The 24,421-nt window shown below is 42.8% G+C and overlaps 1 protein-coding gene across 3 annotated transcripts in view; it reads right to left on the bottom strand.

Moving 5' to 3' along the window:
- Nucleotides 1–484: 484 nt before the first annotated feature.
- RALA (RAS like proto-oncogene A) overlaps nt 485–24,421 on the bottom strand; it is a 734,484-nt gene continuing 710,547 nt past the window's right edge. For all 3 annotated transcript variants that reach the window (XM_044064842.1, XM_044064841.1, XM_044064843.1), the window contains exon 5: nt 485–2,972. In XM_044064842.1, coding sequence (XP_043920777.1) covers nt 2,850–2,972 — 123 coding nt within the window. In that variant the 3' untranslated portion in view covers nt 485–2,849. The remainder of the gene's footprint in view (nt 2,973–24,421) is intronic.

The following is a 24,421-nucleotide window of genomic DNA, read 5'->3' as shown; positions in this document are numbered from 1 at the left end:
CCTATAATTTTTTTGCAGAGCTGATGTCTATTGGTAGTTATTATAAAGAAATACTAATCTGCCAGAATTTAAGAGTCCAGCTTATAAACCTACCTCAAAGAGCTGAACAAGTGCGCTAACCCAGACTTCAGATGAATAAAACAGTCGCTGAAGACTCTGCAAAACACTAACCTGCTACCTCTTCAATGAAGGAATACTTCAGGGCAGTTCTTTAACTACTTCACTAATGTCATGACATGTCAGACACAGACAGGTCAAAATTAAAAGGAAATTTTTTCTTTCCTTAACAAGCATTAGCCTCATGATAAATACAAAAAGTCATATGAGTCATATGTGTCTGTTCAACAGTCTGGCATTCAAACTTGCATCCTGAATTCTGTACTTACACATGTGACATATCAGAAATAAGCTGGTCTACAACCCTTCTATCTGCAGGAAAACTATATATATGCTTACTATATATATGTAGACCACCACACAGGGCTTTAAAAAATGAAAGTTTATTTTTTTTCAATGGCTCAAAGTACAGCAATTAAAAGGAAAGGGTAAGAGCCATCAGCCACAATTATGACAGCATCCTTCTGTTGGCTTCATACCGCCACTGTACCCAGGATAATTTTATATATATATATATATATATATATATATATATATATATATATAGATATATATATAGATATATATGTATATATATTTATACACATTTTTTTACAGCAAATCACAATGTTAGTGGTTAGCATCCCTGGTTAAGTTATTGTAACTAAATGCCTATACTTCATTCACAAAGGTAAAAAACACCAGCTGGATGGCCAGGGTTACGTAGGATATCTGAATCTAATAGACAATGAATTGGCATCTAGTTGTATCACACAGTATAAAGAAACCAAATGTGACACTGAGATTTTAAATAAATAATATGAAAAAGTCTAACAATTTACTATTTATATAGAATTCCTAAAACTTCAGTTTTTTTGTCAGCATTTCACATTTGTATGCTTTCTGTCACACTTAAAAAGAAATGTTATGTAGATAAGAAGTAAACTACATTCTATGATAAATGCTGCACTGCAGAGTAAATAAATTTTTGAAATGGTTTTCAGCTTACAATGACTGTATGTTACACTAAACTCCATACTAACAAGTCATACATATGTTTCTGGTAACATGACAATTGATTTATCATAAAGAAGGTCAAAAGGGTACAACAATCAACTAGGTCACATTTCAATTAAATATTTTTCAACAGCCCATCTCAAAAACAATGAAAAAAAAATGCTTTAGCAGTGAGCACTTTGTATTTGTGAAACCAGATGCAGCAGATTAAGTGCTATGCATAGTGGGAAATGTGTGTGGCGGTTCACCTTTTTGAACTAGTTATTTATAAGCCTGCAGTAATGCAGGGGAAGAAAACATTCAGGAATGGTATATACCAGAGTCAGACTGGGGAAAAACAAACCTGATCTTACAACACAGCACTTCTCTACTATCTGGAATTATTTGGAACATTTTTGTGTTCAACAGTGACAAAATGGCAATCCCTTTTACAAATGTTTTCTGATGCAAAAAGTCATGTAGACTAAACAAGTGAAATGTTTTCAGACTAAGAATGCATACACACACACACACACACACACTTCCAAAACCTGTGCACTACTTCTTGAGCACATGATCTGCCCCCCCTACTACTTTCAAACAAGCAGTGGACAACAGAAACTCTTGACAAACTAAATTAAAGAATGCCAAAAGGGCAGTTTAACTGTCAGCAGTTCAGATGAAAATGGGCTTGCTGCCCTGTTTAATGCAGTATGTTATGCAGTGGCCTAAAAGTGCAATCAGCACTGCTGGATGCCTATGCTACTCGAGTGAATGATGCAACTTTGCTACTTTGATACATAGACAATGAGGTAACTGAAACTCACTTCAAAACTATTGCATCCTAGTTAAAGATCACTACTAAAGGGACAAAGCCCCAACATACTGCTCCATGAACTCCACAGATAAGAATGTGCTCTGGACTTGGTCATCAAGTCCTAGAGTATGGCACATATTCAAAGTACATACATAGTTAATTTATTTCTTTTTTTGCAATTTCTGATAACAACCCACACTTCACCCACAGATTCCATGCAGGCCTTTATGCCTGCCATCTGATTCACTTTAACTTTCACTTTTCTGGTGTCATACTTGCTACTTCAGCAGTTTATTTAGCATACTGTCATACAACCTGTATGCCAAATTACTAATGCTGCAACTTTTGTTTTTTCTTTTATTAAGGCATAGTCAAATATTTCTATGTACAGGTTTTACACTTTCAGATAATGCAGGTAAACAGATCATCTTTAATAAATATGACAAAAAGGCAATGTCTAACTTAACTCTTTCCCATAATATTTGCATAACAGATAATCAGAGCATGAAACAGAATGTAGGTAGGCATTCATTTCTGAACTGTCTCCTTAACAATCAGATGTACTAGCTCAAGGCATTAATGGCCAAGAATGCATCATAAATTTCAGTCCTGTATAAAAACAACTTTTACAAAGTAACCACAAGAAGAAACGATCCTTCTATGGCTCAGTTTAAGAAAGACACTGCCCAGATAAAGTTGTAAGGAAGTAACTACTGTACAAGTTTGTGAGTATCTGAAATGAAGTGTGCTTCTTGGTGAGACCACAATATATAGAGATTCTGTAATTCTGCTTCCCAAAACAGCTTCAATTCATGTTCCATTAGTGTGTTACGATTTTCAAATGTGGGTGGAATTTTCAGTCTTCAAGATCATGCTTACAAATTGGGGGTTGTTCGCTGTGTGATTTGAACAAAAAGGATAAATAAGTTCCACTTTCCACTTATAATATACAACATCTTTCTCTGATTCTCTTTGCTAGACTTTTCCTCTTTTTCTTCCCATTCTTCTCTTTGCTGTCTTCCATTTTTCTAGCACGGATTTCTCTCATTAAGTCAAAAAACACCTGCATGTAGACAAAAAAGTAGAAGCACAGTTAAAAGCTTTGAAATCACCTCTTACACATCAGAAAGGACTATCTTACCTCACTCAACACAGGACTGATTTACTCAGAAAATAATGCAGCACAGGTTGTTCCAGTAAATATGTGACACCATGTATTATAAAGTACATGGTGTGCAGAGTGTGACTGCCCTTAAAAAAACAAAATACATGGAAAGGATACTGTCTATCTGATTGTTCTGCTCATCTTTGTACTCATAATCCTTTCTGCTCAGAGCTTCTGCCATACTACCTCACTATATTTGGCAGAATTCATGCCTTGAGTCAGCGGTACTGTACCTCTCACGACTCTGAAACATCAACCTTTTTTTGACATTGGTAACTCTTCTCTGGTCCTCAGTGGTTTTTAAAATTTCTTATCTGTTACAGAGTTATTAAGATACTGTTGCTTTAGTAACGACCCTTCAAGAAAAAGGCTCCTGAAAACTAAAGTTATGCATTTACCATAACAACAGATCTATGTTGTTTTCTTCTGTCCTCCTCAACTGATGGGACTTCGGATCAGATATCGGCCATTCTACAGACTTTTGCATCCAAGGCTCAGGCTCCTCCCCTTAGCAATAACCCCCTCCATCTACTGAATTATCTCATACCAAGTTTGCCCACTTACTAAAATAAAGACAGCTACACATACACATGACTTTTGAATCCAATGTTGTCATTTTCATTCATCCTCAAATGATGGGACAGAGGCCCCAGTTACTAAAAACCTTGAAAGGTCTCATGGAAGGACACTCCTGAGGGTGGCTGAACCAAAGGATGGCCTAGACTTTTTTTTTAAACACCTTTACTGAATTATCACTTGTGACATAAGCAAATTTACATTTATATAAAAGTAATCTAACTGTATTAACAAGTTCATTGTTACAAATATACTTCACATATATTGGTATATCATATAACAAGCAACATTACAGAAATTATTCAATTCCTGCCCTTTTGTTTTTGAACAAGAAACATCTTTATTAAATCATCACTTGTGACATAGGCAATCATGCATTTATATAAATGAAAACAAACATTAACGCTATCCTAGTTGCAAGCATTTTTCATCACAAACCATACTGACACACTTCAAGTTGCAAATGTTATACATCACTTACAATCTACCTATTCACTTTCAGTCAAAGATTACACAGTTCATTTAAGTCATGCCTTCTTTTAAACTTCATTCCTCCCCTGTATGTATTGTTCCCACAATTCCCATTTTTTCCTATGTAGTTTGCTTTTCTAAAGATCTCAATTCTAGTTGTTTTACCTATGTTACTATATTCACTACTTTTAGCATAGTTTGGTTTAGATTTGATTTTCATTTTGTAGTAACTGCTTTCTAGCAGCCACCATAATTAGACGGGTCTATATTATAAAAACGAATGATCAGATGATCGAACATTGTTATATCGACCCCTAAATCTCGAAAAGTCAAAACAGCGAACAACCAGAACAGCGATTTTTTTCCCCAGGGAAAAAAATCGCTGTTGCCAAAAAACACTAAGCACTACTTAAATATACCAACTCTGAAATTGCACTACAGTGGAGGAAACGGCACAACCCGGATGGCTGGTCCAGCGATTTCTTTCCCTGGGAAAAAATTCACTGTTCCGGACGTTTGCTATTTTGCCAGTTCGACACTTAGTGTTCGATCCAATTAGACACAGTAAGGCCTTACCAGGTCTAGGCAATTCTGATTCCGTACCATAGCTCAGAAAAATCATCTCCCTTGTCACACCAATCTGCCCACCCAGCATCTCTAACAGTGCATCCTGCAGGGAATCCTTAAAGTCCACCAACTCACCGCACTCCCAGAAAATATGTTCCCAATTACCTCTTTCTTCCATGGCCCACCTCCAACACTTGCTGTCTACATGAGGAAAAATTCTTTAGAGTTTACTTGTGGTATAAAATTATGTATGTGAACATTTCCATGCAAAATATCCTAAATCGTCTAGATTGTGTTGCATATTTGGGAGACATACATACATTCTCCCATTGTTTCTTTGTAAATTGCTTATCCGATCTCTCCTCCCAATCCTTGCTAAACTCCTGTGATTGATTCTTATAGTTACCATGCAATATTTTATATGCTCTACTAATTATTCCTTTTTAATGGCTGCTTCTTTTCTAGATTTTACTAAAAACTCTACCATTGCTGGTCTTTCGTTTAGGACCCCCCCCCTCTTTCTTTCTCTTTGACTATACTCTTAGCAATCCTTGATAAGGAAGGCAATCTCTAACTTGCAGTCCAAATAAATTCTTGGCATAAAGATGCCCTAGACTTGTTCTACAAGTCCAGCTTGTAGTGAGATATAGAAGTATAGGCAATGCACCAAGTAGCTGCTGTAGTAATGTCATGAATAGGTATTCTTGAAAAATATGCCGTAGAAGTAAAAACTGTCATAGCAGCATGAGTATTAGGATTGCCAGGCAATGTCAAACACACCTCCTTATATACATGAGAAATGTAATCAGCTAGCCATCTTGAGAGAGTCCCTTTTGATACCTCTTTTCCCCTTGACCAAAGAAAAGAACGCATAAAGCTGGTCAGTCTTTCTACTAGATTTAGTACAGTGCAAGCAGAATTTTAGTTGTCCATGTAAGTCCAGTAGGTGTAACATGTACTCCCCTTTATTGGAAAAATGTGGGAATAAAAGAAGGAGATTAATGGCCTGATTCAACTTAATTTCTGAAGCCACCTTGGAAGAAAAGAGGGGTTTCTTCCAAGACAGACATTTCAAATCAAAAGAGGGTATTGCCAATGCCTGGAGGAAAATGGTAATGTCCCAAATTGGAACAGGATTCCTTATGGAAGGATGAAGGAGAGAAGTGCCCCTTAAGCATGCTTTAGATAACCTTAAGAAAGCAGTGGGAATCTTGTTTTTCCACTTCAAGGAAATAAAAAATGGCAGCAATTTGAGCTTTGATGGTGAAATAACTAACACCATCATGAAAAAGACCAGCCAGAAACTCTAAAGTGACAGGGAGAGGAGCAGAAAAGGCATCTATATCCCTTCTGTGTGCCCAAATAGAAAATTTCTTCCATTTATTTCTATATACTTTTCTGGCAGAAGTTTTCTGTGAAAATGTTAGGATATGTACAACTTGTGACAAAAGTCTGGCCTGCCTACCAGTCACTGAAACTGGAGATATCATGTGGTCAATCTGAGGGCTGTTATGTCTGGATGAGACATTCTGAATGGCTGAGAGAGAAGACCTGGACTGGGGTCCAGCATCCATTTTAGGTATATCAGATAAGGTCAAAGATAAGGAAAGCAACCCTATCTAGGCCAAAAGGGGGCAATGAGGATACTTTTGCCATGCTCCACATTGCCTTCTGCAGGAACATTAGTATGAGAGAAGGAGGATATGCATCCAGAAGACCTGTGTGCCAACTGTGGACAAGAACGTCCCTCAGAGAATCTCCTCCTGGGGGACTAAGGAAAAGTAATTGTTGTACTTGGTGTTGGAGGGAGAGGTGAATAGGTCACAGCAAGGTGAGGTCAGTGGCTGAAAATCTGATCCACTAACATTTGCCTGGGGTGCCCACTCAGGAGGAAGATTAGAAAGAAGAATGGACATGTTTTGTTTGTCTGCCAGCACACTGGATTTCTTCAGGAAGTGGTGGAAAGATATTAACTACTGCCAAACTCTCATTACCTCCTGATGCAATGGCTAAGACAGTGTTCTCCCTGCCTTGTTTTTTCACCAAGCCACTGAAATATTGTTTGGATGGAGTTCACACCCCTAGGCAGAAAGCCCTGAAAAGCCTGCAACTCCAGAAGGACTGCCCTAATCCCCAGGATGTTGTGTAGACTGGCCTCTGTGGGGAACTACGTACCTTGGAATGTTTTTCACATGAAATAGCCCCCACCCCAGCTGGGAAGTGTCCGTGGTTACTGTGGCTTGGGGAATGACACAACAAATGGGTGACATTGTGAAACTAGGGGAGAAGCTAACCACCACTGAACATGACTTCTGCAAATGTTGGTGAGGCAAATGGAAAAGTACGTCTGAAATCAAACTGACCACTGAACCCCCAAGGTCCAGTGTAACACTCTTATATGAAATCTATCCTGAGGGACTTGAGTGATAGAGGCTGCCATTGACCCTACTAGATTTAATATGCACCTGTCCGGGGGTTTCTGATGGGAGTGAACTGTCAATACTTGATGTAGAAGAGTGAGAATCTACAAATATGGCAGTCTGGCTATCTGCAAAGTGGTATCTAGAAGGGCCCCAATGAACTCTATTGTTTGGATGGGCTGTAATTTTGACTTTAACATGTTGGTTGTGATCTCTAAACAGGAGCAAAGCTGAAGCAAGGAGTCCCTGGCTTGAAAAAGATGATTCCTGGTGGAAGCAGTTATGAGCCAGTCATCCAGATATAGGAACACCCAGAACCCTTGCAATTTGAACTGAGCTGTAGTGGGCTGTGGTGAGATGCAGTGGCAGAGCCCTGAACAAGAAATGAATGGCCACTCACCGAAAGCAGAAGAGCCTTCTGGAGCACATGTCTATCTTGATACGACAGTTTGCATCTTGAATGTCTTTCGAGAACATCCAATCATCCTTTCTTAACAACTGTAGGATGGACTAAACTGTGACCATCCAGAGCATTGCTGATTTGCATGCTGTTTTACATGACTGAGGACTCCATTCTTCTTTAGCACCAAAAAGAATTTTGAACAGACTCTGGATCCTTGCTGGTCTCGTGGGACTTCCTGGATGACTCATTTGTCTAGTAGCTTTTTATTTCGTGGGCAGACAAGATGTTGGGAAAGCTTTCTGAATTGGGGGGATGAAAAAGAAATGGGATTGTATAGCCTTTGGTTATAATTCTCAGCACCCATGAATCTTGAGTGATGGCTCTCCAGACTAAGGGGTGCAGATGCAAGGTCCTGAAAGATGGTGAACTATGCTTGGGCAGGGTAAAGCCAGAGGAAACTCTGGTGGAGGTCTGTAGCAGTCCTGATGTGCAAATCAGTCGTTCGAACTGGGTATAAGGGAGAAAGACTAATCGAACCATCTAGTAGCTGGATTCCTTCTGATGTTTCCCTCAGGATAGCTGGCACTTGCAGTTTTATCTGGTAAAGCAAATGATTAGAGGTCTTGGGGCTGAAATGATTTCAACCTATTCTCAAATTTTAAATGGGTAAGAAGCCTGACTCTCTGGCTTGGAGCCGGGTGTGGAATGCGAGTGCCCAGAGGGCCACTTTTGGTAAGCTGAACTGGGCGCTGCAGGATGACCTGAACGCCAGGTTAAGGTGCCCGATGCCAATGCTCATCAGACCCCAGAAAAGGTATTGGTTGATACAGACAGCAGGATGGTAGCCATGGAAGTTGGAATCCACTAAGGAGGATGTAACAACTCACCTGCCGAATCAACTAGCCCTGAAAATGGATGGCACAGGAGTGTTAGGCCCACACCCGGTCGTTGCAAGTGATGGGAGCCAAGGGGGCTTCTCCGTGACGAGGACAGCCACCGAGGTGGAACTGAAGCCCACGGCAAGGGCCCGAGTGGAGCTGCTGCAGGTGCAGATGTTGGTGGTAGTAGCAAATATTCAAATGAGAGTTTTGAAGGCCAAACTGGAGAAGGGTTCCATGTGAACAGAAACTGAACATGGGTCATTCGGTCCTGAGATAGGCGAGCGCTGTTCCGAAGGGATGGGCAATGGCCTCTGTCACCCTCAGCCAATCAAAAGGCAGGTGGATTCAGATCCCCAAATCCAGAGCGTGGAGACAGGTGCCTTGTAGTTTCCAGTGTGGTGAGCGTCTCCAGAAGGCAGCAGTTAGGTAACCTATTAGCACTGAAATGGTCCGTCAGGGAAGGGACTTTGAAACTTTTTATTATGCAGACCACTTTTGACATGGGGGCAATGTCCATTGTGATTATTCACCCTCTGCGTCTGGGGAGGGCCTTTCCCCTAGAAGCACCGTGAGTAAAGCTAAGAAATTTGTGGAAGCACAATTTCTTGCCCCTTTTTGGTTCCTAGAGAAGGTCCACAGAGGAGGAGAAAAGCATTCCAATGGCAGACAACATTTTGCCATCCCGTTCACTTCTAGACAGAGTCTCTTACCTTGGGTCCAAACAGAGTGGATCTGTCAAAGGACGCACTGATAAAGGACATTTTAAAGTATTCTATAAGTTGTAGAGATGTATACAGGCATGCTTGCACTCAGCTAAGCTGGTTCTTGCCACTCTCAACATACCATCAGCCTGGTTGAATATAAGTCACATGGTTATGTTTCTCTTCTACAGATAAGGACCCCAAGACAGAATTAAATCATTCCTTCAAGTCCCTACAAAAGCGCGTTACATTGGACAAGTAATTCAGCACCTTCAATGTGAAGGTAGCTGAAGGGTACCCTCGCTTTCCAAATCTGTCCAACTCCCTGTTAGGTTTATAGACAGCAGAACTCTCCTCAGCGAGCTCTTTCTTGGCGGCTGCTGCTACCATCATAAAATCCACCACAGGACCCTTGCTCCAGAATGGCCTATCCTTCGGAGAAACTAATATTTTATTGGGCTTCCAGGGGATTGTTCAACCATATCAGGCACCACCCAAGAACTAGATGGGCCAGCCTCAAAAGCCTTTAAGAATACTTATGCATCTGTGGACCACCAATCCTTCTGTCTTAACTCCAGTATCTTGCTAAATGAGATGTCTTCAAGGGAGAGGATCTGGGGGACCTATTACAACCAGTATCTCTAGTGAGGGACCCCTGAAGGAGTCCATGTGCCTCATTTTGCACACATGGTTATGATGTACTTCCCCAGTAAAGGACTTAGAGGAGCTGGGTTGCTTGATGTGGCATGAAGACGGGACAGAGGACCCGAAGGAATCAGTGGAGGCAAAGACAGTTCAGAGTAAGGAAACGGTGCCTGCTTACTAGAATGAGAGAGGACTCTCTCAAAAGCCTTGAATATCAGTGATGAAATGGGTCCTGAAGCATCTCCTGCAGGTTCTGAAGAACTTGACAAAGACAAGCTCTGAGAATGCATCTGGCTCAGATCTGAAGCTGATGCCAAAACTGAGCTGTGGAGGGCCAAAGTGCTAAGAGGGAGGGAGCCAGGGATGGATCTGAAAGCTTCAGAGTTACCCCCCCACACTTCTGGCATTGACACCTTGGCTCAGAGATCCACTGAGATATGAGACAGTCAGAATTGAGCAAGTCAGAGATACAGCTGGAGTCAAAGTTTGGATCGGAGAAAAAGGGACAAATCCTGACCCTCTGACAGTGGTCAGTACTGGGTGGAGCACCCAGCTATATCTGGGTTCTCAGGAACTTCCTCATTATCCTGTCCACATCTACTTTGGACAGAGTCCTGGTGGACTCCACCAATCTCAAAGAAGTCATTGAAGGAGGCAGAGAAACCTTTTGAAAAGATCTCTTCTGAAAGAAGATTTGTAGCCTGGGACTAACAGGCTCTGAAGAGAATCTGGGTTTGGAAAAGGGAGTAGCCTCAGACCTAATACTAATGAGCTCCAATGTCAAGGAAAGATCTGATGGCTTGGACACTTGTGGAACTGGTCCTACCGGACTTGCTGGATCAGAACAGTGATTCCTAGCCTCTTTATCCCTATGCTTTTCCTTATGACTTTCCTTATCTGATTCCTTAATCTCCTCCCCTCTGCACTTTTCTGAAGACTTCTTGGTGAATGGGGAAGAAGAAGAAAGTTGAGAGGGTTAACTTTTCCCACTGAGGAAGGGAGGCGCCCCTTCAAGGAAAGTTTTGATCATCTATCAGATAGATGGCGGAATAGGCCGAGTAATCCTCCTTGAAGAGTGTGGCTCCAGGCAATGCATACACTTAAAATGTGGATCTTGGGAAGGGATCTTTTTTTTTTTTTTTTTTTTTAAACAAGAAAAAGAAGTTATGTCTTCCTCAACTTGATGGGTTTGGATCCGATCCCTTGGATCTGACTCAACCATTACTAAAGCTCGTGGCAACCAAGAACTCTCCTGCTTCTCCCTTACCCACAATGCACCAACCCCAATTACCTCAGCGCTTGTTTGCGGACTTTAGCAGAAAAGGCATATTCGTATTCAGAAATGGAGAAGGCTATAACTGGAGCTAAATATAAAGGACAGAAATGCCCTGTAACTACTCATTCTTCCAGAAGTTTCAAGGACGGGGGTTGGTGGAAGGGGAGTTAAGGAAGAATGAAAATGGACAACACAGATGGAGCATTATGGCGATTACATAACTTCTTTATCTGATGTTGTCAATTTTCATTCTATCCTCAACTGATGGGACAGAGTCCTCAGCTACCTAAAATCCAGGGTGGACTTGAGAAAGGATATTCCTGAGCACCATTGAGCCAAATGATGCTCTAACTCTTGAGACCAGATTCAGTTTGTAATGAGTAACAAAGGTATGGGGAAGTAGCCCAGGTCACTGCTGCACATACATCATCCATGGACATTCTGGATTGAAACACTGAGGAAGTAGCCATGGATCTAGTTGAATGGGCTCGTAACGGTTTTGGTAGAGTAACGTCCAATTTGTTACAAACAAACAAAACACAGTCGGTTAGCCACGTAGATAAAGTGAGTTTGGCAACTGGTTTTCCCAATTTTACTTCTGTGAATGAAACACTTTGTCAGATTTTCTAATGTCTTTTGTTCTATGTAAGTAGAAACATAATTGTCTATGGACATCCAATAAATATAATATGTATCCACCCTTGTTAACAAATGTAGGAAAGAATATCGGCAAATCAATGGACTGATTGATATTAGATTTTGACGCCACCTTAGGCAGAATGGAAGCATTAGTCCGTAGTATAACTCTAGCCCTGTGAAACATCCACTACAGTGGTTTACAGCGCAAGGCTTGAACTTTAGAAATTCATCTGGCAGAGGTTAACAGCTACCCAAAATATTGTCTTCCAAGAAAGATATTTAAGGTCACATGTAGCTGCTGGCTCAAAGCAAAATTTAATAACAGCCTGCAGTGCCTGATTCAGGTCCCATGGAGGAGTAGGATCTCTAAAAGGGGGTCTTAGAGGAAGAGTGCTTTTCAAGAAATCTTTACTTAATTTGCGAGAGGCAACAGAGGAACCATCAAAACCAATGGGAAAATTTGCTATGGCCGCCAACTGAACTTTAATGGTTGATTAACTAGCTCCTTCTTTAAAAAGATGGGACAAAAATTCAAGAATGCTACTTATGGGGGCTGAAAAGGGTTCAGCATTATTTAGGTGAGCCCAGTAAAGTACAGTTTTGTACCTACCATAAATGTAGATGTTCGAGGATTCCCTTGCTGCAGTCCTGACTATTGGGTATAGTCCGCGTCCCAGTCGGCCCGAATACCAGAGTATAAGGCTGACGTCGGTCATGGCGCCTTAGACTGACGTCAGTACGTCAGGGTACTAATGCGCATGACCGACGTCATTTCCTCAGTCTTTTCTTGCCCCAGATGTCAGAAGACCCAAAAAGACAAGTCCCAAAAACAACCTGCACCAAAAAACATGTACAATATATACAACAATATATACAAAAAATATAAGCATGTAAACTCACCTACACAACCACCCTGAAACACAGAGGGGAAGGAGGGAGGGTAAATTGGACTGCAGCAAGGGAATCCTCGAACATCTACATTTATGGTAGGTACAAAACTGTACTATGTTCTTCGCCTTCCCTTGCTGCAGTCCTGACTATTGGGTAGAATCCCAAAGCAGAGGTAAGGGAGGCTGGCAAATTATAAAGTAGCAGGAGCTGACAACATGCCTTGTAAAACAGCTGTGGCAAAACCAGCCCTAGTCTTAGAGTATATAGGCAGGTGATAATGCCTAGAGAAAGTATGCACTGAACTCCAAGTAGCTGCTTCCAGAATATCCTTAGTTGCCACCCCCCTTAGAAATGCTGTGGAAGTGGCAGTAGCCCTAGTGGAATGAGGCCTAATCCCAGCTGGAACCTCTTTGCCATGATGGGAATAACAAAATGCAATGCAAAAGCCAATCCACCTAGAAATAGTTTGTTTTGACACAGGCTTGCCCTGTGAACTCAAAGCAAAAGAAACAAGTAACTGCTGAGACTGCCTAAAATTCTTAGTCCTGCTCAAATAATAACGCAATTGCCTGTGTACATCTAAAGTGTGCAAAATCTTTTCCCCTTTATTTTGAGGATCTGCAAAAACGTAGGCAAATGAATAGTTTGGTTTAAAGCCACACTAGAAACCACCTTAGGCATAAAGGAAGGATTAGTGCGTAATGATACCCTGTCCTTATGGAAAATCAAAAGGGCTCTACTGCCATAAGGGCCTGCAACTCAGACACCCTTCTTGCAGAAGTAATAGCCAACAGAAAAGCAGTCTTCCATGACAAATATTTCAATTCAGCAGTAGCTGCAGGCTCAAAAGCTTGTAGAGTAAGTTTTCCAACACAAAATTGAGATCCCAAGCAGGAGTAGGAGCTCTACGTGGGGTCTTATATTCTTTGCCCTCTAAGAAACTGCTTGAACAAAGGATGCGAAAACAAAGGTGGGTCACAATCATAGTGAGCTGAAATTGCTGCAGCATGAATCTTTATGGAAGAGAAGGACAAACCTTTGTCCAATAATTCAGTAAGATATTGAAGAGCCACACTCAAATTAGGCTCTGAAATCTCCAAATTCTTTGCTGTACTCCAAAATAAAAATCTCTTCCATTTTTCTGTACACTCTCCTAGTACTAGGCCTTCTAGCTTCCATAATCACATTTAAAACTTGTTGAGGAAGCAGAGACCTGCTGTGCTTCAACACAGAATATGCCAAGCTGTGAGATGAAGAGATTGAAGCTTGACATTGAGCAGATGACCGTCCTTCTGAGATAACAGATGAGGAATCAGAGGTAAAGGCCATGGAGGCTTCTTTACAAGACTCCGTAGAAGTGGGTACCAGTGTTGGCGAGGCCAATCTGGAGCTATCAAAATCATCCTTGGCCTGTCTTGTCTGACCTTTAATAATACCTTTGGAAGAAGAGGCAGAGGTGGAAAGGCATAGACATGAAGGTTTTTCCAACTGAAAGACAGAGCATCCACTTTCCAAGCTGTGTGATGAAACCCCTTTGTGCAATACTTTGGCAGCTGGTGGTTTAGTGGAGAAGCGAACAGATCTATGTCTGGAGTTCCCCATGACACTGTCAATTTCTGAAATACATGAAGATCCAGTTTCCACTCGTGGGGATCCATGATTTGTCTGCTTAAGACATCTGCTAGGGAGTTCTGTGCTCCTGGCAGAAACCTTGCCTGAAGAGTCAGTTGCAGGCTCAACGCAGTCTCCCATAAAATCATTGCTTGCCTGCATAGAGGATAAGAATGTGTTCCCCCTTGCTTGTTGATGTACCACATGACAGTTGTGTTGTCTGTTAGAATCAACACCTGCCTTGGAAGAAGTAACTCCTTGAAAGCCATCAATGCAAACTGGACTGCTAACATCTCCTTCATGTTGATATGTAGATGCTGTAGTCTGGCAGGCCACTTGTCTTGTATCCACTTTCCATTTAGATGAGCTCCCCAAGCAGTGTCCGAGGCATCTGTCGTTAAAATCTGACTCGCCTCTGGCGGGTCACAGAGAGTCCCTTGTTTAGGTGACATTCCTGAGCCCACCACAAGAATTCCTTTTGAAGGCAAGGTATTATGTGAATGACAGTGTCGAAATCTTGGCAGTGCTGTGTCCATACATTTTGAGATACCATTGCAGCTTCCTCATATGCAGTTTGGCATTGGGAAGCACCAGAATACAAGATGCCATGAACCCTAATGCTTGAAGGACTGTCCTTGCAGTCAGCACGGACCGATGAGATAGTTGATGGAAGTAAAGTGACAGACTCTGTTGTTTGTCCGGGGTTAAAAGGCCATCTGGGCTGCTGTATTCAGTCTCACACCCAGAAAGCACATGTCTTGAGAGGGTACTAGACTGGACTTTATTTCGTTCACAGAATACCCTAGGCATCTTAGCACTGCTATGACATATTCCAGATGCTGTAGAAGGTCTTCCTTTTCTTGAGCCAGAATCAGGCAGTCGTCCAAGTAAGGATAGATTTGAATGCCTTGAAGCCTGAAGTAAGCTATCACTGGAGCCAGAACCTTTGTGAATACTCTGGGCAGTAGATAAGCCAAAGGGCAATGCAGAGAACTGATAATGAAAATCTCCAGTTCGAAACCTCAGATACTTTCTGCAACTTAGCCTTATAGGCACATGAAGGTAAGCTTCCTTGAGATCCAAAGTTACCATCCAGTGATCCTTGCCCAGCAGAGGTAACAGTTGCTGTAACGTCAACATCTTGAACTTGGGAATGTCCAGATAAGTGTTGAGGATAGACAAATCCAAAATTGGTCTCCACGTGTTCCCCTTCTTTGGTACTAGGAACAGGCGAGAATAAAATCCAAGCCCCTTTCTGATACAGGGACTGGCTGAATGGCCCCTATCTGGAGTAACTGAGAAACTTGCCTGTGAGCCTCTTTTCTTTGTGGAGGAGGAACATCTGGCATGCCTTTGAAAGGGGCATTGTGTGGAAATAAAATCTGTAACCGTGATGAATGATATCCAGCACCCATCTGTCTTGAGTGATTAAATCCCAATTTTCTTTGAAAAGAGACAATCTTCCTCCCAAAGGAGCTGCCAGGCGAGAATCCACTGGCAGCTGAAAAGGCAGGTCATTGGTTCTGCTACGAAAGGACTGACCCCTGCCCTCACCAGAAGTTTGAGCAGGTGAACTGTCTGATCTAGGCCTAAACGAACCTTGAGCCCTGCCCCTACCACGTCTAGACCTACCCCTAGACTGGGAACCATAAGCAGGATATGTCCACCCCTTAGCAGGCCAATTTCTACTAAACTTGGAGGCTGCACCTGCAAAAAATCTTTAACAGTCTGCATAGACTTAGCTTTGTCCTCCATTTTCTTTAAAACTGCTTCTACAGGCGGTCCAAACAACACATCAGACTGTAAAGGAGCATCCAAAATCCTGGTCTTAACATGCTCAGCTAAATTCTGATCCTTCAACCAGGCATGTCTGCGAAGAACAGAACTAGTAGCAGCCACCCTCGAGGAGGCCTGAACCGCATCAAAACCACACTGCAAAGAATGCTTACCCACTTGTTCAGACACATGAACCAAATCCAGCAATTCTTTACACTCAATACCTTCCGCCAAAGCATCCACCTTAGATTTCAATTGTGAAAGGAGATAATTCTGATATTTCAGCATATGAAACTGACAATTCAACGCCCTCATGGCTAGAGTGGAAGAAGTATATACTTTCTTACCCCACCTATCCAAAGCCCTTGCCTCTTTATCAGAGGGTACAGGATTTTTAACCACAGAAGCTTTAACACCTTTAGGCCCCAGAGAAACAGTTTCTGGGTCCGCCCTAGGACTCTTATACAAATACTTATGAGCCTCGGGGACCCCATAAAAACCATCAGGGCTAACAGGAGCAGGAGGCAAGGAATCAGGGTTCAGGAAAGCCCCTGCCAAAACATCCTCCACCACATTCAACACAGGAGGAATAGCTAAGGGCCTATGCTGGGGTAAAAACAAGAATTCCCTAAGCCTTTTCCTGGAATCAGAGTAATCCTGGCCTTCCCATTTAAAGTGCTCCCTCATGGGTGAAGAGTCTCTGAAAATGAAAAATCCTCAGGAGGAGAAGCTGTAGGAGTGGAATCATCCACATCAGAATCAGAATAAGTAGGAAACTCTTGCAAGTCTTCCACAGAAGACTCTGAAGCCTGTGAACACTGTTCAAAACTATCAAACTCCTGTTCCACCCTAGGCCTCTTATCAGGCGGGCGCATAGAACCTCTAATCAGAGTAATCAAATCTTCTGCCATTTTAAGCATATGTTTCTTAGGCACAGAGCCCGAAATGCTAGGAGAAGCCCCCACAGAAGCCGAACTTGGCCTACCTCTAAAAGAAGCTTTGGCAACAGAAGGAGAGGCCCTAACTACCTTGGGAAGAGAGGGAAGAACAGTTACCTGAGAAGCCCCCTCAGCCTGGCCTACCTCCTGAGAGGGCACGTCCTGTAACAGTAAAGTATCTGCCTGAGACTCCATAGAGACTCCTGGCAAAACCTCTGGCTCCCCTGAGCCTTCTAAAGAACCGACGTCCGGGACTGCCGGTTCCTCATCCCTAGGCTTCACTGTTTTATCCTTGCGCTTCTTGGATGAAGCGGGCGTCGGAGCATCCGACGGCATATTATAATTGCAACGCTTCCCAAACACTAACCTAGCACAATCAAGCCTCCTCTTAATAGTGCGCTTGTTAAATCTAGCACAAGAGCGGCAACCAACAACGTCGTGCTCAGGCCCTAAACAAGGTATACACAATGTATGATAATCCCTATGCGGTATCTGCTTCCCACAAGAAATACAGTTATTCACTTTTCTGACATCCGGTTAAATACTGAGGCAAGAAAACCAAAATGTTCTAACGGGTTACTTAGCCAACTCTGTTTCGGTCTGAAACTCCGGTTCGGAAAATCTCAGAACGCCAACCTGCACTCGCAAAATTGCTTCTGCATCGGACCATGCGGCAAAAAAGACTGAGGAAATGACGTCGGTCATGCGCATTAGTACCCTGACGTACTGACGTCAGTCTAAGGCGCCATGACCGACGTCAGCCTTATACTCTGGTATTCGGGCCGACTGGGACGCGGACTATACCCAATAGTCAGGACTGCAGCAAGGGAAGACGAAGAACATCCAAACATATTCTATTTGCTGGAATAGAGCTTTCTGGTAGAAGGCTTATGGGAAGATAAAAGTATATCTGAAGAACAGGTGAAGACAGCATAGGTTGTCTGGCTATTAATGGAACTGGAGAAGCCAGGTAGTCAGCCTGAGTTTGGTTATGTTTGAATGAATCATGCCTTTCGGGAGAGACAGTAGGTCTAGAGTTGGATCCAGAATAAAAGCTTGGTGAAGCAAGTGAGGCCTAAGGAAGTGGAAACAAATTTGCAGAGGACACTAAGATGCAACGAGGATGACTTTGCTCTTCAACATGGCAGCTTTCTGAAGGAATTTCAGAATTAGCGGTATGGGTGGAAAAGAGTAGAGTAGAACAGGGGCGGAGTCATGATGTACAGCATCCCTTGGTGATTCCTCGTGTGGGGGGATTACGGCAAAGTATCTGCTGCATTTGTTGTTTATAGGGCAGGCAAAAAGACTGCAGCAAGGTTGGCCCCACTGATGAAAAATTATTTCCGTGACATTCTTGTTGCGGGACCATTTGTGAGCTAGAAGAATGCACCTACTCAATTTGTCTGCTATCACACTGGATTTCCCTGGAATGTGTTGCTATGAGAAAGCAGTTGAATGAGATCACCCACTGCCACACTGAGAGCTTCTCGACACAAGGGGTGAGATCTAATCTCCCCTTGCTTGTTGATGAACAAAACTACTGCCATACTGTTTGAATTGCAATAGTCCCAAAAGGGAGAGCATTCTGGAAGGCCTGCGACACTAAAAGCACTGCTCTCACCTCTACGATATTTGATATGCAACTTGGCCTCTTCAGGGGGCCAAGTGCCTTGGACTGCTCTCCCCCAAAAAAATGCCCCCCCCAGTTAGGAAGTGGCCGTGGTCACTATGGCCTAGGGCTGAGGAGGAATAAATGGATGGCTTTGTGGAACCTGATCTGATCGAATCCACCACCTGATATCTGCTTTGCATGCATGAGTGCTTAGTATCTGATATAAAATGGGTTGGTAAAGTATTGACTATTGTGTGGCTAGCACCCACTGACGAATTCTCATGTAAAATCTGGCTAAAGGTACTAATGTTATTGCCACTGCCATGGACACCAGAGCTTGAAGGACCAGGCAAGTTAAATCTTGGTAATGCAGATTATCTTTCTGACTTGTGATTGTATGGTCTGAAATCTTGAGGGCGGTAGTGAAGCTATGGTTGACATTGTTTTGAGTTGGTTTTATTTGAGACTTTTCGTAGTTTATGGTTATCCCCAGAAGAGAGCAAGTCTGGAAAACCAGACCTCTTGCCCTTATCAGTTGAAGCCTGGTTGGAGTGGAAATGAGCCAGTCGTCTACATATGGAGTCCTTGCAGTCTCAAGTGAGCTGCTACTACTGCCATGCAATTAGTCAACACCCTGGGGGCTGCGGTGAGTCAGAACTGGTAAAGACTGGCTCCCAGCCAGAAGCGTAAATGCCTCCAGTATTGTCTGTTCATCTTTATATGATAGTACGCATCCTGAAGGTCTATTGAACACATCCAGTCTTCCTTGCCCAGAAGTGTGAGAATGGACCATTCCAGAACTTGGTCCATTGAACTGACATGTTTAAATTGGTGAGATCCAAAACTGGTCTCCAGTCCCCTGTTTTCTTTAGCACTAAAAAGAAAGAGAGTCATGCACTTACAATAACTTAGAATCTGTGCTATCCAGTGTCATTATTCATCATGGGTGGGTCTTGGATCTGAGCTGTCAACTGATGGATAGATCCACAGCTCAAGCTCCTCCCCTTCTCATAATCCCTTGCTGACATGTAATCCTTAGATCGAGTTTTCTGGATAAAGAGAAGGCAGAACCACCTTCCTAGGAGACTAACTATCCCCAATAAAAAACATCCCTCCAGTTCTACCAGGTCCCCAGAAGGAAGGGGGGGGGGGGGAGTAGGGCGGGAATGTGATGAATAATGATGCTGGATAGCATAGATTCCAAGTTATAAGAACATAACGCTTTAACTGATTCTATCAGTGTCATTATTCATCATGGATGGGTCAGAGTCCCCAGCTATTATGAACCCTGGGTAGCCTCAGGTAAGGATATGCCGGAGCACAGAGGAAACAAAGGAAGCCCTAGAACTAGCAAGTAAGAGAACTGATCCCAAATAAGTTGAACTCTATTGCAGGGGTAGTGCTGCAGTCTCTGACACAGTGTCTAGTTGAACCCCAGTAAACTCTAGGTTCTGGAACGGAAAAAGACTGCATTTGGGCAGACTGACCGTGATGCCAAGATCCTGAAAGAAGCTGTGGACATAACTGGTGGCCATTTACAGCTGATGCCTTGTGAGGGCCATGAGGAGCAAATCATCCAGGTACAGAAAGACCTGGAAGCCTTGCAGCCAGAGATGAGCTTCCACCACTGCCATACATTTGGTAAACACCCGGGGGGGGGGGGGATGTAGTGAGTCCAAAGGGCATGGCTGTGAACTGGTAGTACATCCAATCGTCCTTGTGCAAGAGAGGCAGAATGGACTGAACAATGACCATCTGGATCTTGAACTTCTGGACTGACAGATTCAGCTCGCTGAGGTCCAAAATTGGACGCAGGTCTCTGGTCTTTTTTGGCACCAAAAAGAAGCAAGAGTAAGTTCTGGACCCTCGTTATCCTGTTGGGATCTCTTGGATGGCTCTTTTTAGAAGAAGGTCTTGAACCTCAAGATGGGCCAACTACCTTTGTTGGGGTGGAATGTTCAGGAGAGATTTTGAAACGGGGGGCTGAAAAAAAAGGGAATGAAGTAACCCATGGAAATAATCTTTAACAACCACTGATCTGAGGAGACAGGACAGTCAGGCAGTGCTTCAGGAGCGCTGAAAGGTCTTCTACGAGAAGGGTTCCCGGGATCCCTAATTCTGTGGCCCCCTCTGCCTTTGGGGCACTGTCTGCCATTGAATCCCCTACCCCGGCTTGCTGAAGAGGATTCTTGGGGAGAATCTTCGAAGGAGGACTGGGTCCTGTGGAACCAAAATTTCTTACTACCTCTGAGTCTTCGAAAAAGATCATTGGGGAGTAGAAAACTTGATTCCCACATAGGACAGAATTTTACCCTCCTGCTCGCTGTGGGTCAATATTCCTTGATGGAAGGTCCAAACAAGCTCGAACTTTCAAAGGGAACATTGGTAAAGGATGCCTTGAAGAGTTCTGCAAACCTGGAAAGGCAGGTGTGCCGTCTAATGGCAATTCCCGGGATCCCTAATTCTGTGGCCCCCTCTCCCTTTGGGGCAGCATATGCCATTGAATCCCCTACCTCGGCTTGCTGAAGAGGATTCTTGGGGAGCATCCTGGAAGGAGGACTGGGTCCTGTGGAAACAAAGTTTCTTACTACCTCTCTGAGTCTTCAAAAAATGTCATTGGGGAGTAGAAGACTTGATTCCCACAGCGGATAGAATCTTACCCTCCTGCTCGCTGTGGGTCAATATTCCTTGATGGAAGGTCCAAACAAGCTCGAACTGTCAAAGGAAGCATTGGTAAAGGATGCCTTGAAGAGTTCTGCAAACCTGCAAAGGCAGGTCTGCCGTCTAATGGCAATTCCTGTGCGAGCCACTTGAGAGGTGGACTCCACTGCATTGGAGATCAACCTCATTGAAGCATTAGCCAGGGAAGTCAGAGTGGATAACTTAGGAGAGACCAGTTTGGAGGCAAGGGAAGTGGTGAGTTCTGATACAAAATACCTCTGAAGCCAGATAAAATGTGCCATGTAGTTGGCTGCCCTCAGTCTGAATGTAAAACGGTCAATTGCCTGAGACTCTCTATTTGGGGGATGGACTGAAGAGCTCTGCTAGTTCCTTCTTAGTAGTGGCAGCCACCACAATGGCATCAGCGGGGACGCCCTTACTCCAAAAAGCCTTATCTTTGGGGGGACTAGTAATTTGTCCACCCTTTTGGGCACCGGTTCTACTGTGTCTGGCTCCTTCCAAGCCCTGCTGGCAATGAGATGCACAAGCTCGTTGGCAGGTGGGGACACCCAGCTAGAAGATAGGCCCATCCCGAAGGCCTTCAGGAACACAGATTTCTCTGAAGATGGGATGGGGGAAGACCAACTGCCTCTTTGCTTGAGAATTTCGAGGATGTCCCCAAAGGACACTTCCTCAGATGGAAGGCTGGGGGACCCATCTCCCTCCTTGAAATCTGTGTCCTTTTGAGGGACTCTCTAGGGGAGTCCAGGTGCCTCCTCTTGCACATTCTCTTCCGAGGGGTTTCCTCCATGGTGAGCTCTGGGGAGGACTTATAAGAGACCAGGACCCCAAGTGGGGCAGTGCCTGTCTGAAGGCTCTCGTGGAAGGGCTGACGCTGAAAGGATGATAAGGCCTCACCACCCAAACCCAAGAGGGGCTGGGGAGGACCTTGAGATAAAGGAGAGGTGACTGCCAAACTGGAGAAGGTCCTCTCTACCGCTTGGAAGGCCGCTGGACTGGATGAGGCTCCCCTCTTCTCTCCCATGGCCGCAGCCACCCAGGAAGGGAGGAGGGACCTGGACACAGCACCGAAGCCCCTAGATGATATCGGCCCCTAGCTGTCCTGCGCCAAAGCCCCTAAGGGAAAGGAACAGTTCGAACCCACCCCCAGGGAACCAGCACCGACCTCGCATCATGTTCCTGGGGCAGGGGAAAAGAGCCCACAAGGGACCCTGATGGTGTCGAGAAGGGAGGGATGCTGGACACTGATGGCCTCTTACAAGGAATGCAATACAAAAAACAGTGAATAAAAACCGAATCCAGTAGCTCCAATAACAAGACTGAAAATAAATAAAAGCACTGGAACCATGGAAAGACTTTAATAGCAAGTTTCATTAAGTTAAAACTTTCACCAAAAGCTTCTTCAGGCTAAACAACATCATACATTGAATACAATAAAATATATAAAGTTGTTGTCGGTCTTTCGGCTTTTTCCCAGTAAGGGGTCGCCACAGTGGAACTCCGGTTCGCTAATGATTGGCAGTAGAGTTTTACAAAACACCAAGGTGCCAGCTCGATGCCCAACCTTCAACAAAGACATGCCTATTTATGCACGCATGTCTTTCGAACGTTACCCAACCGTGGGAAGGACATGCAGACTCCACACAGAAGGCACTCCCAAGCCACGCCAAGAATTGAACGGGAGAACCTCTTGCTATGAGGTAACAATGCTACTGCCGTACCACCGCGGCATTACAATAAAATATATAAAGTACACATCAATAATCATCTCAACTGATTACACCTGTTCATGTAAAGCACTAAACAATGGTGGTAAATCTGCTCTCTTTCTCAGTATCCAGTGCATTTCCTCATTCTCAGTCTAAAGTTTAATATCGCCGCTATGTAAGGGCATAAAAATCACTTTTAAAATTAAAAACTTAAAACTATGAGCATTCCTTTTATCTGACACTTTTATAAAGAGTATTGGTCATGACCTTTTGCTTAATATCAGAACAATGATCGCCAATATGTTCCTTACGTCTCCTGTTTGTTTTGCCAATATAACAATATTCACATGCTTCACATCTGGCCATGTGAACAACACTTTGGGTGTTACAATTACCATAAGCTTGTAGCTGAAAATCATGGACAGTAACAGGGTGCTTGAAGGAACGTAAGCCATATATATATATATATATATATATATATATATATATATATATATATATACATATATATATATATATATATACATATATATATACACATATATATATATATATATATATATATTTACCTAAAACAATTTCAACTATTGCATTGATACATCACATGTTTTTTACCTAACCCATTAAAATAGCTCTTTGGTTGTTCGATATAATAACGAGCTTGCTTAAGTGTAGTACCTCATCTAAAACCAAAACAAGGTCCGTCAGATATGGCATGTCGTAATTCACTGACATTCTGTAGCATAAACCAATGCTTATTTATTATCTGCTTAACTAACCAAGTATTCCTATTGTATGTTAAAATACACCTTACCTCCTTTGTATATCTCCTATCAGCATCTTTACCAGAAGTACTGAATTGTTGTAAAGGTGACTCTTGAAATAATGGTCTATATGAGGTAAAACATGCCTGCTTAACTGCAGTACAGATGCTAACCCAGTATCTTTCTTAAAATAACCATGTTTACGAAAATCAACAGCCATATTCCCTAATTGTTTATCCGCAGTCATATTAACTGTATTTAGCCTGGCTACTCTGCACCTGATTTTCTACTATGTTCTTAAAAATAAAAGGAGGGTGCATGCTGGTATGATGTAAATATGAATTCCTTTTCACTGCTTTCCTATGCAGTTCAGTCTCAGTATTACTAGTTACATTCTTATATAACATCACATCTAAAAAAGTTATCTTGGTAGAAGAAGAAGAATTATACTTAAACCTTAAAAATGTGGTTGTGCTGTTAATGTACGTAAAAAAGCTCTCAAACTCAGTTTGAGTACCTTACCATACAACAAACAAATCATCCACAAATCTCTTATAAAAAAAACAACTTGTTTGCTATAGGGATTGCTTGCAGAAAAAATGCAACTGGTCCCCCAAATATACATTATAATATTCGTATATGTGATTGCGACGGGCATGCCCATCGCTACACCTTTGACCTGAAGATAAATACTAGTTTGGAAGACAAAAATGTTACTCTCTAGTACTAATAATAATTCACATATGAGATTAATCCTATCATGTGAAACATCAGAAAAATTATTT

The sequence above is a fragment of the Protopterus annectens genome, chromosome 3.part0 (assembly GCF_019279795.1).
Source record: "Protopterus annectens isolate FY-2018-M chromosome 3.part0, PAN1.0, whole genome shotgun sequence".
NCBI classification, from domain to species: Eukaryota; Metazoa; Chordata; order Ceratodontiformes; family Protopteridae; genus Protopterus; species Protopterus annectens.
The sequence above is the reverse complement of the archived record's forward strand: the minus strand, read 5'-3'. Positions and strand labels throughout refer to the sequence as shown.